This window comes from Panthera tigris, chromosome A2 (assembly GCF_018350195.1).
Source record: "Panthera tigris isolate Pti1 chromosome A2, P.tigris_Pti1_mat1.1, whole genome shotgun sequence".
Lineage (NCBI taxonomy): Eukaryota > Metazoa > Chordata > Mammalia > Carnivora > Felidae > Panthera > Panthera tigris.
In genome coordinates, this window is record NC_056661.1 from 1,454,489 (window position 1) to 1,469,412 (window position 14,924).

The window sequence follows — 14,924 nt, forward strand, 5'->3', positions numbered from 1 at the left end:
CCGTCCCTAGCCTGACGTTGGCCGTTAGCCACAGCTATCCTTTCAAACCCAAGTCGCCTTGGCAGAACCTTCTGGTGACTGCCCACGGCGCTCAGACCCAAGCAGGTCCCTTTCCCCCTATGTGCCGGCTCTCACCTACCTGCCGTTCTCCCTGCCTCCGGCCCTTTGCACCTCCCGTGGCTTACATCTGGGACGCTCTTCTTGACCTTCACCTGCCAGCCCAGGCTCAGCTGACAGTGCATCCTTTTTCTCCACAGAGAAGCACCCCCAGCCCCGTGCCGCAGACCCGAGAGTCCTTGTCCACACTTGAAAAGCAGATGGGCACTAATGCACACAGCGCCGGAAGCAAAAGTCTCGCCCCAGCCCCTGCAGGTCGGTGGGCTCCTCCTGCTCCTGGGTCCCTGCCCCTGGCCCTTCCCCCGTGGCCCAGCTGGCCCACCTCCTCCCGGCCGCGGGGTCTGAGGTGTTGCATCGGGGCTGTCGTCACGCAACACGACCAGCTCTAGGCGGTTGGGGGCTTCTCGTGTGGGCTTCGGCAGGGCTCGCGACCCTCAGGCCTCGGCATCCCGACGTGAACGTGCTCACTCTGGCTGTATTTCAGCCCAGGAGGTGGGCCTCAGCCGGTAGGCGATGTCCTCATCAAGCTGCTGTGGGCGTTTCTAGCCCGGTGCCGGTTCTCCTTCAGGGAGCGCCAGTGGTTGAGGCCGCACGCGCCGGCAGAGGCCCCACGGACTTTCTGTAGCAGCCAGGTGGCACTCCGCGGTCCGTTGGGTCTCTGCCCCCCTGTGCAGCTCTGTGGCTGGAGAGCGCGTGGCCCGGGATGTGTGTGCAGGACGATAGTGTTTACGCAGCAGGCGCCCGGACCGCTGGACCCACGGGCTGGTCTTGAGTTAGCCGGCCCCCGTGCCCACACGCGGCCTGTAGGAGGGGAGGCCCTGCCTCCAGTCCCCGGCACAGCAGCCCCCCTGGCGCCGGGGCCGGGCCTCGGTCTGCACAAAAGACGTTCACGTGCTCAGGGCTTCCCCCACGCTTGGTGAGGCTCCCGGGGCGGGCCGCGAAAGGGCTCCCTGGGGGTGCCCAGCACGCATCCGGAGCTGCGGGCCCCCAGTCCAGAAGTGCCGGGAGCCCGGGGGCGCCCGGGGCTGGGCGGGCATCTCTCGCACCGTCGAGCTTGGTTCGCGGGCGCCTGTGTCCGGGTGCTCGAAGGAACCACGTGTAGGGCAGGTTCGTGGGTGCTGAGCTCCCTCACCAGCTGCACCCACGCGGGTCCCCTTGGCCACTCTGCGCTGGGCTCCCCTGAGAAACTGTCTTTTCCGGCAGGCTTCTACGCGGGCTCGGTGGCCGTCAGCCCAGCCCCCCTCGCTTCCGGAGCAGATCCCGGCACCTTTGACGAGGTCCCCAGCGCAGGCGGTCTGTTTGCCAGCGTGGGGTCCTGTGGCTCCACCCCGCAGCACCCGCCCCTGCTGCCGCAGCCCCGCAGCTCTGGCGCAGCCTCGCCCGCCCACCCGCTCTGTGCCAGCCCCCGCCTGAGCGGCGCCGCCCAGGGCCCGCTCCCTGACGCCAACAAAGGGGACCTTCCTCCCGAGGCCGGCTTCTCGGACCCCGAGGGCGAAGCCAAGCGGAGGATCGTCTTCACCGTCTCGGCCGGCGGGGGCAGCACCAAGCAGTCGCCTCCCAGCAAGCCCAGCCCTCTACCCACGGGCGGCCGTGGGGACGGCAGCCAGGGCCACGGGCAGGACAGCCGCAAGCGGGGCAGAAGGAAGCGGGCGGCGGCAGGGACCCCCGGCCTGAGCTCAGGCGTGTCGCCCAAGCGCCGGGCCCTGCCGTCCGTGGCCGGCCTCTTCACGCAGTCTTCAGGGTCCCCCCTGAACCTGAACTCCATGGTAAGGCTGGGAACGGGCGGGGGCGGGAGGGCGTGTTCTGTGCTCAGCCCGGCCGGGGCGGCAGGGCTCCCGGAGCACAGCCAGGCCTCGGCCCCCTCGCCCCGGCACTCCCCCGGAGGGTCCGGTCTGAGATCCGGAGCGGGTCTGGGTGAGAGGGTCCCAAGCACAGCCCCGGGTGTCGGTGCTCTGGGAGCCTGTTGACGGGGTCGTGCTGTGTCTGTGCCGGTCCCTCAGGTTAGCAACATTAACCAGCCTTTGGAAATCACGGCCATTTCGTCCCCTGAGAGCCTGAAGAGCTCCCCTGTCCCCTACCAGGACAGCGACCAGCCGCCCGTCCTCAAGAAGGAGAAGCCCCTGAGCCAGACCAACGGGGCCCACTACTCCCCACTGACCTCGGACGAGGAGCAGGGCTCCGAGGACGAGCCGGGCAGCACCAGGTGAGGGGGGCCAGGCAGGGCAGCTTTCGCGGGAGGAGAGGCCCTCGTGATCCGGCGGGGCCCCTCCCAGGGCAGGGCCCGGGTGAAGGACAGGCGGCGTCCGGCTATCATTAGTTGGGGGGCACGGGGGGCACGACCCGTCGGCTGCTGTCCGCGGTTCCCCAGAGCGGCCGTCCTCGGGCGGACAGTGTCTCTGGGGTGTTGGCCTCCGCTCGGTGAGTTGTTGTCTGTGAAGGGCCCGGGCCGCCTTCCCACCCGAGATTCAAGGTCCAGGGCAGGGCCGGCCACCCGGGTTTGGAGGCCCTGGCGTGGGGGCCGCTGTGTTGTTTCTCGTCCGGGGCGCAGGCGGCCACGGCAGGAAAGCGCTCGAGGAGGCTCGAGGAGCTCTGTGCTGCTGGTGAACGCTTCACCCGCGGCGTGATGGGTCGCGAAGGGCTTCTCTTCTGTGGTGCGTGGCGTTCTTACTGGTGCGGATTCCCGCAGCACGTCTCTGTCTGGAGCGCGATCTGGGGGTCGGGGGCGTGTTCAGAGGGGTGCAGACGTCGCTAGTGCCAATTGTGGGAGGTTGTTGTCACCCCGAAAAGAAGCCCCCTCATCTGTCACTCCCCGCCCCTGCCCCAGCCCTGGCTCCCACCGTCTACTCTCTGTCTCTGTGGACGGGACTCCTCCGGGGACCCCCTGTGATGGGGTCACGCGGGACGTGTCCTTCTGTGTCCGGCTCCTGTCACCGCGCACAGTGGCCTCCGGGTCCCTCCACGTGGCGGCAGGCGGCGGGACGTCCTTCCTCCCTGGGGCCGGGTCACATTCCGGCGTGTGGGTGGACCACATCGTGGTCATCCTTCGTCTGCTAAGGGACCCTGGGGTGGGTGTTGCCGCTCTTCAGTTAATGAGGATTATGCTGCTGTGAAGTTTCACACGCGTGTTTTTGTTTGAAAACGTTTTCCAAAAAAAATAGCGTTTCCCGTTTACCCAGAAGTAGAATTGCTGGGTCACGCGGTGACTCTGTTTAGCTTTTTGCGGAACCTCCAGACTATTTTCCGCAGTGGCTGCCTCGTCCCCCGGCCGCGGGTGAGGGTGCCAGTTTCTCCGCGTCACTTGTTAGTTTCTGGTTTTGTCATCTACCTACCTATTTACGATTTTTTTAATATTTATCTTGAGAGGGAGAGAGAGGGAGAGAGAGGGAGAGCACAAGTGGGCGGAGGGGAAGAGAGTGGGAGACACAGAACCCGAAGCAGGCTCCAGGCTCCAAGCTGTCGGCACAGAGCCCGATGCGGGGCTCGAACTCACGGACCGCGAGATCATGATTAAGCGGAAGTCGGATGCTTAACCAGCTGAGCCACCCAGGTGCCCCAACGGTTTTTTTTTTTAACGTAGCAGCCATTCTTACGGGCACAGCGTTTCGTCGTTGTGGGTTCCTTCTCTTTCAATCACCAGTGACGGTGAGCATCGTCTCGTGCGCTGCTTGGCCATTTGTGCGTCTTTGGAGAAACGTGCGTCCAGGTGCTCCTTGTGTGTGGCGTCGTTGGGTGGGTTTTTGTTCGACTGTCAGAGTTCTTCACGTGTTCTAGACACCATCCTTTATCAGGGGTCTGATCCTTGAACGTTTCCTTCCTTTCTCTGGGTTTTCTTTTCAGTTTCTTGCTGATGTCCTTCGAAGGGCAGAGTTAGATTTTGGTCCAGTCCCATTCCTCTTTGCCTGCTTTTCCTGCCTGTGCTTTCGGTGTCTTGTCTGTTCCTCTTCCGCGTACCTAAGTTATGTTTCTAGGAATTTTGCACTCGAGTGCTTTTGTTTTGTGCTGGGAATGTCCAACCTCGTAGTTTCCAAATCCTTTTGGAACTTTTCCTGTGTTTCTGGAGGTCATAGCATTCTTGGCACGTGCTCTGGAGATACTGACACGTAGAACATACGGATTTGGTGCCCCTGTGAGCACGTGCTACCGGCCACAGGGGACACGCCGTAGATGAGGCAGCGCCTGTAGCCACAGCCGGCGCCGAGATTTGACAAAGCTTGGGAGGCAAGTTAACACCCAGGTGGCCCCAGCAGGGACTTGTGGGTGTCTCTCTGTGTCGGGAGATGGCGCCCCTGTGCCTGAGCCTCGGCCCTATCGCCTGCCACTGGCGGCGTCCTGCACGGCACACGAGAGGCCTGGGAGCCACAGTTGCCTGTAAAGGGGTCTGAGGGCAGGCGGGCTGCGTGCCGCCTGCCTCCCCACCTCCCCGCCTCCCCGGGCAGCAGCGTGCGCACACAGCCCTCTGCCGTGTAAATGGATTTCAAACATCTGCCGCCTGTGTTTTTCTCGATAGAATTGAGAGAAAAATTGCGACAATCTCCTTAGAAAGCAGATCTCCTCCGAAAACCTTGGAAAACGGTGAGTGACTTTCCTCCCCGTCCTGTCCTGTATCTCCCCCGGGCTGAAGGTGACTCAGCCCCAGGCGTGGCCTGGACGCTCGGCTTCTAGAATGGTCTCTGGGCAATGTTGAGTGCCACCTGCGTGGACAGCGGGACCTGGAAAGCCGTCCCCACGGCTGTTGGTTCCGGTGCTGCCGGGCGGCAGTCCCGTCCCCTCCTGTTTGGCCCAGGCCGGAGTCTGACTCTCTCTGCTTACACGCCTGCCTCGTCCCCTCTCGCACAGGCTCTGGTGCCCGGCTCCCCTCCCGCCCCACCCTCGGCCTGCTCGGCACCACCCGGCCCCCCCCCCCCCCCCACCAACAGGCCTAGTTATGGACCACAGCACGCTTCCCTTGGGTGGGAGGGGTGTCTCTGAGCCCCCGGCCCCTCAGAGGCCCAGCACCTCGTCTCCTGCCCCGCTCGGCCCTCGGAGGTGCCTGCGCCTCACGGGCTGCACGTCTCCTCGGCAGGTGGTGGCCTGGCCGGGAGGAAGCCGCCCCCTGCCGGCGAGCCCGCCAACAGCAGCAAGTGGAAGTCTACCTTTTCGCCCATCTCCGACCTCGGCCTGGCCAAGTGCGCCGACAGCCCGCTGCAGGCCGGCTCTGCCCTGAGCCACAACTCCCTGTTTGCTTTCCGGCCGCCCCTGGAGGAGCCCGGCTCGGCCGACGCCAAGCTGGCCGCCCACCCCAGGAAAAGCTTCCCTGGTGCCCTGTCGGGGGCAGGCGGGCTGAGCCCAAGCAGCAACCCTCCCAACGGCTTCGCCTTCAGCGGGGGCCTGGCCGCCGACCTCAGTTTACACAGCTTCAGTGATGGTGCTTCTCTCTCCCACAAGGTCCCCGAGGCGGCAGGCCTGGGCGCCCCCCTGAGCTTTCCCGCCCCCCGGGGCAAGGACAGCGCTGCAGAGCCTGGGCCCTTTGTGAACAAGAGGCAGCTGGACGGCGCGGGCGGCCCCAAGGGCAGGGAGGCAGGCGAGCCGGGCCCCCCGGCGTGCGGGCCCCCGGACAAGGCCTCGCTGGCGCACGGCAAGCCGGGCAAGGGCCGGGACCGTGAGCCCGACCTGAAGAACGGCCACAACCTCTTCATTGCGGCCGCCAACGTGCCCCCCGGCGGCCTCCTCAGTGGCCCGGGCCTCGCCACGGCGGCGTCCTCGGTGGTCAGCGCGGCCCCCTCCGCCCAGGCGCACCGCCCCTTCCTGGGCACATTTGCCCCCGGCCCGCAGTTCGCCCTGGGCCCCATGTCGCTGCAGGCCAACCTGGGCTCGTCTGTGCTGCAGTCCCTGTTTGGCTCCGTGCCGGCCGCCGGCCTGGTGCACGTCTCGTCCGCCGCAACCAGACTGACCAACTCGCACGCCATGGGCAGCTTTCCCTCCGGGGTGGCAGGCGGCGCAGTTGGAGGTAGGCGGACGCGCGTCTCTCTCGTGTGACTCTCGGGTCCTGTGGGCCGCACGCCGTCGCCGACGCCCTCCTGGACCGCCGGGTTAATGACAACTGCTTTCCAGGTTCCCTTGCAGGGCCCCCTAAGGGGCGAGAGGCTGTGCCCGTGTGTCCCCTCGGGTCCACTTTGCACCCGTCACCTCGTTCCTTTTCGTGAGCTGCAGACGCGCCTGTGGCGTGGGCAGAGCGCCCACGTGTGAGTCGGCCTGTGTCAGGTCCTCGGGCCGTGACGGCGTCCCTTGTACCTTCGGGAGAGCTGGCGCCACGACTAGGGCTTTGTCTCATCCCCGTGGAGGCCACCTGTCGAACCTGACACGGCCCATGGGTCCGGGCGGCCGCGGGGGGCCGGCGCTGGGCGAGAGCCGGCGGCCGCGGCGCCTGCCGCGTGGTGGCACCGTGTAGGGGTGGAGAGGAGCCGCGTGGCTGGGCTGGGCCGGGCCCACCGCGGGGTCCCAGCCAGCTCTGTGGTGGGCGCAGGCGGGCAGGACCCCGTCCTGCGGCTGGGAGCCCCGGGCAGGTGCGCCCGCAGGTGAGTCACACCGGCCGCCCGCGCCCCCCCTCCCTTCCCCCCCCCCCCCCCCCCCCCCCCCCCGCTGCTTGCTGCTTTGCCCCCCCTCCCCCCCACTCCCCTCCCCCCGCGTCGCACGCAGAGCTGCGGCCGCTGTCTGCTTCCCGATGTCTCGCTCTCTTCGCCCGACTGGAGAGTGCCCCCCTGTTGAAGCTGAGTTTTTCTCTCCTGTTTGCAGGTGTCTTTAACCACGCGGTGCCTTCCGCCTCCGCTCATCCGTTTGGAGCCAGTTTCGGCAGCGGGGCTGCGTGTCGCAGCGCCACGCTGAGCTTAACCCCGCTGCAGGCGGTGGCCGGCGCCCCGCCCCCGCCCCCACCGGGGCAGCCTGCCCTCCCCGCGCCCCCTCCCCCTAACGCCGCCTTGCCTCCCGCCCCCGCGCTGCTCCCTGCTAACTCTGAGCCCGCGCTTCTGCAGAACCTCGCGTCCCTCCCGGCTAACCAGGCTTTCTTACCCGCCTCCTCTGCCGCCTCTCTGCAGCCTGCTAACGCCTCTCTGTCCATCAAGCTCGCCTCCCTCCCGCACAAGGCCCCCCGCCCCTCCTTCACGGTGCACCACCAGCCCCTGCCCGGGCTGGCCCTGGCCCAGGCCGCGCCCGTGATCCCACAGGCCAGCTCCACGGGGCCGTCCGCCGTGTGGGTTTCCCTTGGCATGCCGCCTCCGTATGCCGCGCGCCTTGCGGGGGTTAAGCCAAGATAAAGACCTTGCTTAGCTAGCGGTTCGTATTCTGTAAGGTAAGGCTAGAGCCCAACCAGGGGGCCCGTATGAGACCCTGAACTGTCTGTCCTTCCTTCCACAGAGAGTGGACGGGCCCGCAGGGCTCCGAGGAGGGGCCCAGGGGACCCAGGCTGTTCTGCCTCGGGTGGAGACGGTCGGTTCTGAGAGGTGCAAGGGAAAGCCAGGGAAACCGGGGCTGGCCGTGTGTACCAGCCTCCAGGACGGCTGAGCAGACGCCACGGAGCTCGAGGGAGTGGCCGGCTCTCGCTGCCCGGCCCAGACCTTTAGGGCAAGCCCCACGGGCCCCCGGCCACAGGGGCAGCTCGGAGCTCAGCCTCGCCGTCTGTCTGCTCTTGGGCCTCCCGCAGCCTGTCTCCCCGGCGCGCTTTGTAGGTCTTAAGGAAAAGGCAGTGTGTAGACGGCCATCCAAACTTGGCGTTCGAGCCTCGGGCTCCTGAGCTGGAGCCCCCTGCCTGCAGGCCCTGGGAGCCAGTGGGTATGGGGCTGCGTGGCACCGGCCACAGAGGAAGGGGCTGCCTAGGTCGTGGGCAGCGCTTTGTGCTGGCGGCTGCAGCACACAGCCCCTCCTGCTCGGAGGAACGCGGCCCCTGCCTTGGGGCGGTCAGTGGAGGTTCAGCGGAGGGCAGTGTAGGAAGGGCCCGTGCTTGGAAACGGGTGAGGAAGGTCTCCGTGAGGCCTGTTCGGGGAGGGTTTGCGTCCGCTCCTCTGCCGGCTGTGTGCCCGCGTTAGGAAGCCAGGCCCTGGTGCAGCTGGCGTGGCCACTTCTGGTGCTGCTTGGCGTCCCTGGGGGTGAGGGGCCTTCCAGGCGAGGACTTGAGAAAAGGAAGCCGGGCACTGACAGGGTGCTGGGGCCGGGCCGTCCTCAACCGTCTGCCGCGTGTTTAAGTGGAAACAGACGGGAGGGGCGGGGGCCGCTGGAGTCTGATGCCCTCCCAGTCAGAGTGCAGGTCGGTAGACAGCCCGGCCTGAGGTTGTGCCTCAGTCCTGTTGGAAAAGTCCAGAAGGTAGAGCAGCTTTCGCGTGTGGTGGCCTCACGCTGTCAGAGCAGGCGTTTTGTGCGGCCGAGACTGGCTTCGAAGAGGTCAGAGGTGTACGCGTGGAAGCGTCTGGGCAGCAGGCTCCGGTCCTGGCCCACAGTGGACCACTGCTGCTGTCGCACGCGGTCCCCCCGCCCACCCTCCCCCCGGGGCGGGACTGTGAGCAGTGCCGGGCAGGTGGCGGTCCGGCCTGGAGGGCCTCGGCTCCAAGGCTCCTGGGGAGGAGGGCCAGGGGGTGTGGACCGGGGGGCGGGGCTGGGGAGGGGGCGGTCCCTGCCAGCAGAGGTGGGGCCTGCAGCGACCACAGCCTGTCTGTCTGACCGTGCGCCGCCATTTGTCTGTAGGAGGTGTGGCTCCCTGGCCTGGGGGAATGTGCGGGTCGTCCCCCCCCCGAGCGGAACGCTAATGCTGCCTTTCCTCCCGCGCTGGTCTCCGCAGGTAACTAGGATTCTACCTCAACCGTGAGACCTATGCACGCACGGGCTGGGCCGGCGGTGCGGCAGCGGCCACGGGACGGCGGGACGGACCGAGGACAGGGGACGAGGCTCTACTGTGAATCAGCGCTGCGCACACCTGCGGGAGATGCTGGGGCCTGGCTCCAGCTCGTACTGTTGATAGTTTTAGATAAAGTATTTATCGTTTTTTAAAAAGTATAGACATTCTGACTTATTTTACTCCACCGGAGTCGTAAAGGCGACCTATTGAGAAATGTAAATACTATATATGAGAGGATCTATATAAAGACGTCCACCCGAAGGACTGGCCCGCCCGCGGACACGCTGACCGCCGGTCCCGGTGCTATCTCGACGCGGGCCTCGCTGCCGCCTCGTCCTCTTGGTGCTGACTGGAGGTTGACCAACGCCAAACCCAGGCCGTGAGGCGCCTGCCCTGTTTGTCCCCGCCGCTCTTCCTATACCAAAGGCACGGCTGTCTCCAGGCGGGGGGTGGCTCGCTCTGTTGTGACATTCCTCAGAAGAAGCCCCCTCCCCATCACTGTGAACGGCTCCCGCCAGACTGTCGGCCCCCCCCCCCCCCCCCCCCCCCCCGGCCCCGGGATCAGCGCCTTTGGCATAGGAACGGCCGGTGGGCGTGGGAGGGCCAGGCCCTCCCCGCTCCTGCACGGAGCCCGTTCTGAGTGGTGCTCGCGAGGAAGGGCTGGTACCCGACTCCCCGCTGGCGCGGCCAGCGCGTTTACTTTTGTGCGTCTCTGCTCGTCTGGGGCTCACGCCGCCGTCCACCAAAGCGCGTAGTAAGCTCACGGCACGTTGGCCGGTGACGTGGGGCAGGTTAGTCACGGGTGCCTGGTGTGTGTGTACAGAAGAGAGTCACGCTGATGAGTGACAGTATTTTATAGAGATGTGATGAAAATTTATAAATTTCATAGACTTGACTTCATTTATTTTTAGATTGTATAACGCACAGTAAACTAAAAAAGAAAAGAGAAAAGTGAGGGGGGAAACCTTTCTATTTATTCAAGTGCACACAGTGGCAGGGGCCCAGGGCCGGCCCTCAGCCCCGGACTCTGCGTCACCGCGGCTCCTGGGGCACAGGGGACGGGCCCCGCGTCCTGCCCGTGTCTCTCTGGCCAGTTGGCATTGCTGCTCCCGGTCTCAGCCGGCCCCTACCCCGGAGCAGCCTTGATGGTGCTTGGGAATGAATGCACTGGGGGGGGGGGGGGGGGGGGCAGGCGACCAGGGAAGAGTCAGGAGAGTCATTTTAGATGTTTCCAGAGGTGGCCAGCAGGGTCCAGCATAGCAGTCTGTGACTGGTCCCAGGTCCCCCAGCTGACCAGTGCTGTGTCTCTCCACAGTCTTCAGAAGGGTGCCCCCCCCCCCCCCCCGAAGCCTTCCATCCCCTGAAAGGGCCAACGTCAGCCAAGGTCCTGGGAGGGGACCTGAACCCCAAGATGGGGGAGGGGTCAGAGCCCTGTCCTCAGGTGCTTGCACCCACCAAGGAACACAGGCAGCTTGCCTCTTTCTGAAGGTGGGCTGTGTGTAGGGTCTAACCTGTTGCTCAAGTAAAGGCCTTGAGCTCCTGCCGCGTCCCGTCTGGCCAGCAAGGCTGCCTCCCTCCAAGTGTGGATGTCAGGAGTCCTCTGCCTACCTGGGAGCGTCAGTGTGGTGGGCCGAGGCCAGGCCCCACTTCCTCCTCACCCCCAGGGGCGGGGCTGGAGCCAGCCTTTCTGGCAGGCGGGGCTGGAGGATGGTTTTCTGCCTGCCGCCACCTCAAGATGGCGGACCAGTCTATGCAGGGCAGGTCTGGCCACTGGCTCAGCTTTGGAAGTTGGCCGGACCCTCCCTGCAAGAGCCCTGCTTCCCTGCTTGCCCTGGGGGTGACGTCGCTGGTCCAGACCAACAGTTGAGGCAGAAGATGGTGCTCGTGATGGGTTCTTGAAATTGGCTCATCCTCCTGTAACTGGTGGTCATGGCTCCCTCCCTCTGGGCCGGTGCTCCCCGGCGTGTGAAGGTGCTGTGCCTCGCCCCTGTGAACCCCAAGCCCTGGCCTCCTGGACAAGGCGGTGTCTGCTCGGCCTCTCTGAGAGGGTGCCCTCCCACCCCGTGTCAGGAGCCCAGGGCTCCCTAAAAACTACAGGGTGGGCAGCGGAGAGGTCACGGCACAAGTCCCTGGTCTAGAACAGGGCAACCCTGTACACAAACACTGCATCGCTTCGGGGGGGGTCCCCAGCGACGTGCCATACGCACCCTCCCGATAGAAACGGCGCACACGCACGAGCGTCGGTGTGCAATCTCAGCGGCCCCGCTGTCCCTGGCGGGTTAGGCTAGGGAGTCTCCTTCCTGAGCCCCTCGGCCCTCCTGACCGCGGGACCAGTCCCCAGTCCCCACCCCCCCACCCCCCCACCCCCACCAACAGCAAGGCCGGCTGTGGGAGGGAAGGCAGCGCGGCGGTGGTGCGCAAGGCCCCGGTGCCACCGCTGACTGCGGGCACCTTCAGGGAAGTCCGGTGGGCCGCAGGGTGGCTCTGCTCAGGAAAACTCAACAAGGAAAACGGCCCCCCGGGCGGTCGCCGTTTCTCACAGCTACAAACTGACGCGTGTGAGCCTCACGCGCCCCTCTTGATCCACACCGCTCGCTCCACAGCAGGACACGGTTCCTTTCCGGCCCCTGTCCTCCTCCCCATGGTCCAGCCACACTGGCTCGTTTTTCGTGTGTCCACCTTAATTTGTAACTCAGATGGGGCTTCGCTTTGTGTTTCTGGTAGACTGTGTTCCAGTTGGGGGTGGGTGCTGGCATGGCCTGTCCCTCCCCGGGCTGCTGCCTCGACCCTCCTCCTGTCCTAAGAGAACCCCGACGCACTCTGCATCTCCACCTCTAGGCGCTGTAATAAAATACTTTTCATTTGAACCTGGTCTGCTGGAACCATTTCTTTCTGCTTACGACAGGGTGAGGGAGAGGCATGAGGGCCAGGGGCCACACTCCCCACTCCCCAAGTGGGAGGACTGGGGCTCACAGAAAAAGCCCCCCAAGGCAGCCGTGAGACCATGACTGTGAGCACCCATCTCAGGGAGGGCCCGCCCCACCCCACCCCACCCCACCCCACCTGTGCCTACACCTGAATAGGTCAGCACAACCCAGCACACTTCCCTTTTGAAGTAAAACCAACTAATTTAGGACTTTTACGTTGGCAAGATGCTTCCTGAGGTCCTGCCTGGACTCAAGGGAGGCCTGGGAACTGGAAGTGGGGTGCAGTCAGGATCACCTTAGGGTTCCTCACCCAGCCTCCCCGTCTCTCCGTGGTCTGGTTCTAGGTCTCTCTGATCCAGGCAGGCCAGCCCTTCCTCCCGGGGAACTTCAACCTCTGGCCCGGAGAGCACTGCTGTTCCACTTAGGCCCTGCTTCCTTCTGGAGCCGGCTCAACCACCCGGCCCGCCAGCCCTCCACGTGTCCCCTGCAGCACCGTCCCACGTGGAAAAGAGGTACCTTTATTTGAACAGAACAAGCACGCTGGCCTGAGTCAATGCTTGCAGCTCCCCGCCCGGAGGCGCCCAGCCAGGGCTTGCCCGTCGGTAGGAGGAGAATTCACAGTGGCTCCAGGAGGCCCGGCCCCCACGCCCTTCACAGCATCATCTAGCTTCGTACATTCAGCCTGCACAGGGAAGCAGGGCTGCACCAGCCTTGGGCGCTTCAGGCCCCAGATGGATACACCCAAGGGCTGGGCACAGCTTCTGGGAGGGGACACTCCTCCCCCGGTAGCAGCATGTGGCACCAGCAGGTGCCAGACCAGTCTGGGGGAGGGGGGGGGAGTCAGGGGGTGGGCCTGAGGCACCGGGGTGGGGGTGGGGGTGGGGTCACTGGGTTGTCTCTCCAACCTGCCCCCGCCCACCTCCACCAGTCTTGGGTTTCTGAAGTCTGCTGCAGCAAATCCAGGCTTGGCCAGGAACCCCAGGGCCTGGTGAGGACGGGGAGGGCTCTTCCAGCCCCAGTAGAAAAGCTGAAAAGCCCCACCCCACACTCAGGCCTTCAAGCCACCCAGCCGGAACCTGGCCTCCTCGGAGATGCCAAACTGCTCCAGGGGGTCCTGTGCGGGTGAACAGGTGGTGTCAGCTCAGGCCCCAGAGGCCCCACTCCATCCCACCCCCGCCCCCAGCCCTCTGTGCACCTTGCCGGTCATTTTCTGGATCTCATTTCTGTAGAATATAAGGCTTCTCCGCATGAACTCGTAGCTGGGGGAGAAAGCGACGTGTGCTCACAGAGTCCTGCTCTGCCCCCGGCCCAGACCGCCCCCCCCCCCCACCGGGCCCACACCCCACCTGGCTCGACGCAGAGCCCCCATCCACTCCTGACGCTGTTCCTCACTGCGGCACTCGAAGTGATACTTCCTCTCCGGATCCTCCATGAAGCCTGCAGGGGGAGGCGGTCCCCATCTCATTCCCCGGCTCAACCCCCCCCACCTCCCCCTCCCCCTCAGGCCTCAGCTTCCCGCGACCTCTGTCCAGAACTGTCCCTTCCTCCAGTCCAAGCCCAGGCTCAGGACTTCTCACCAGCTGTGCCCTGGATGGAATTCTGTCCCTAAAACGGTACGTTCAAGTCTAGAACCTAAACACGTGACCCTATTTGAATGCACAACAGTTACCGACGTAATGACTTACTATGAGATTAGCCTACAATAACACTGGCACCAAGTCTGATAGAATTTGTGTCCTTGTCAAAAATGAAAATCTGGACACAAACAAGGAGAGTAAACCACGTGAGAATGAACACAGGCTGGGGGGACATGATTCTACAGAGAAGCGCGGGCAAGGAGCACCCTGGATCGCTGGCGACCCCCAGAAGTCAGGAAAGCATGGCAAAACGTCTTCTTAACAAGGAACCACCCCTGCACACACCCTGATCTCAGACTCCCGCCCTCCAGATCTGGGGGAGCACACGTTCCTGCCGTTTAAGCCCTTCAAGTGTGGCATGGGAAACTTGTAGAAACTCCGTCTTTCCTCCCTGCCAACCCGACCCCCTCAGGACCCAGGAGGATGCTCCGCAGCGCCCAGAGGACGGCACCCGAGGGGTACAGGGCTCCCCAGCGAGAGACAAAGTCCTAGTGGATCTGGGGCGGGCACCGCGGGGCGCTAGAATGCGGCGCCCGCCCAGCGGGAAGGCCCAGCTCGACCTTGGGCAGCCCGGGGCAGTGGACTTGATCTCGGCAGAGGCAGGCGGGGCAGGGCGGGGCTGGGGTCGCGGCCGGCCTCGTCCGCCACGCCCGACACTCACTAATGGAGAAGCCGCTGGGCTCTTCCTGGGTGACTCTGCAGTGCTCCAGCAGTAGGGCCCCGACGGGCTGCGGGAAGAGGAGGAGCAGGCGAGGGTGGGGGCGCGCCTCCGGGGGGACCCCGGCCCCCGTGCGCTCCAGGGCGCCCCCCGGGCGGCCTACCTCGGCCTCGTCCGTCCGAAAGTAGAAAAGGAAGTTGACCACCAGCTTCACCAGTCGCCGCTTCAGCACTGCGAGCACAGGGCAGGCTCGCGCGGGCTCGGTGGCCGCCCAGCCCCGTCCGCCCGCCCGCCCGCCCGCGTCCCCCTGCGCCCGCCTCGGTGACCCGGCCCGCTCACCGCTGCCTTTCTTGGGGCCCCGCATGCCGAGCTCGGCCGCCAGCTCGGCCGGCTGCCGGGAGAGCGCCTGCAGCTCCTTCTCGTTGTAGCGCATGGCGCCGCCCGGACCCAAAACACCGAGCGCGAGCCGCGCCCTCCGGGCCGCCGGCCGCCCTCGCGCCAAAAAAGTCCCACAGCGCCGTCCTCCCGGAAGTACTACGGCAGCCATTGCGCTTGCGCGCTGCCGAACCACCCATCCCGTCGACCTCGGGCGCGCGGCGCGCAGGAGACAGTAAGCAAAACAGACGATCGTCACATATAACTGCGCAATAAGCTGGACCCGGGGTGGGAACAGAGTAAGGTACCCTCACGACCAGTGGTGCCCTTTGCCGAAGCGGACAGAAGCA

General features: G+C 65.3%; 2 protein-coding genes across 4 annotated transcripts in view; one reads left to right on the forward strand and one right to left on the reverse strand.

Annotated features, from left to right (window-relative positions):
- DOT1L (DOT1 like histone lysine methyltransferase) overlaps positions 1 to 9,135 on the forward strand; it is a 60,742-nt gene extending 51,607 nt beyond the window's left edge. The window contains exons 23-29 of one of the 3 annotated variants that reach the window (XM_042977638.1): positions 258 to 372; positions 1,321 to 1,883; positions 2,199 to 2,320; positions 4,625 to 4,689; positions 5,180 to 6,103; positions 6,889 to 7,441; positions 8,921 to 9,135. In XM_042977638.1, coding sequence (XP_042833572.1) covers positions 258 to 372; positions 1,321 to 1,883; positions 2,199 to 2,320; positions 4,625 to 4,689; positions 5,180 to 6,103; positions 6,889 to 7,406 — 2,307 coding nt within the window. In that variant the 3' untranslated portion in view covers positions 7,407 to 7,441; positions 8,921 to 9,135. Of the gene's footprint in view, positions 1 to 257; positions 373 to 1,320; positions 1,884 to 2,117; positions 2,321 to 4,624; positions 4,690 to 5,179; positions 6,104 to 6,888; positions 7,442 to 8,920 lie in introns of all 3 variants that reach the window. The other 2 variants (XM_042977637.1, XM_042977639.1) reach the window with 2 other exon arrangements.
- A 3,271-nt stretch (positions 9,136 to 12,406) lies between these two features.
- On the reverse strand, positions 12,407 to 14,875 carry PLEKHJ1 (pleckstrin homology domain containing J1). The gene is made up of 6 exons (XM_042977662.1): positions 14,539 to 14,875; positions 14,363 to 14,430; positions 14,203 to 14,269; positions 13,251 to 13,341; positions 13,100 to 13,163; positions 12,407 to 13,018 (listed from the first exon to the last, which is right to left on the reverse strand). Exons 1-6 carry the CDS (start codon positions 14,744 to 14,746, stop codon positions 12,953 to 12,955), a joined length of 564 nt encoding a protein of 187 aa, XP_042833596.1. The 5' UTR covers positions 14,747 to 14,875; the 3' UTR covers positions 12,407 to 12,952.
- Between the last annotated feature and the right edge of the window lie 49 nt (positions 14,876 to 14,924).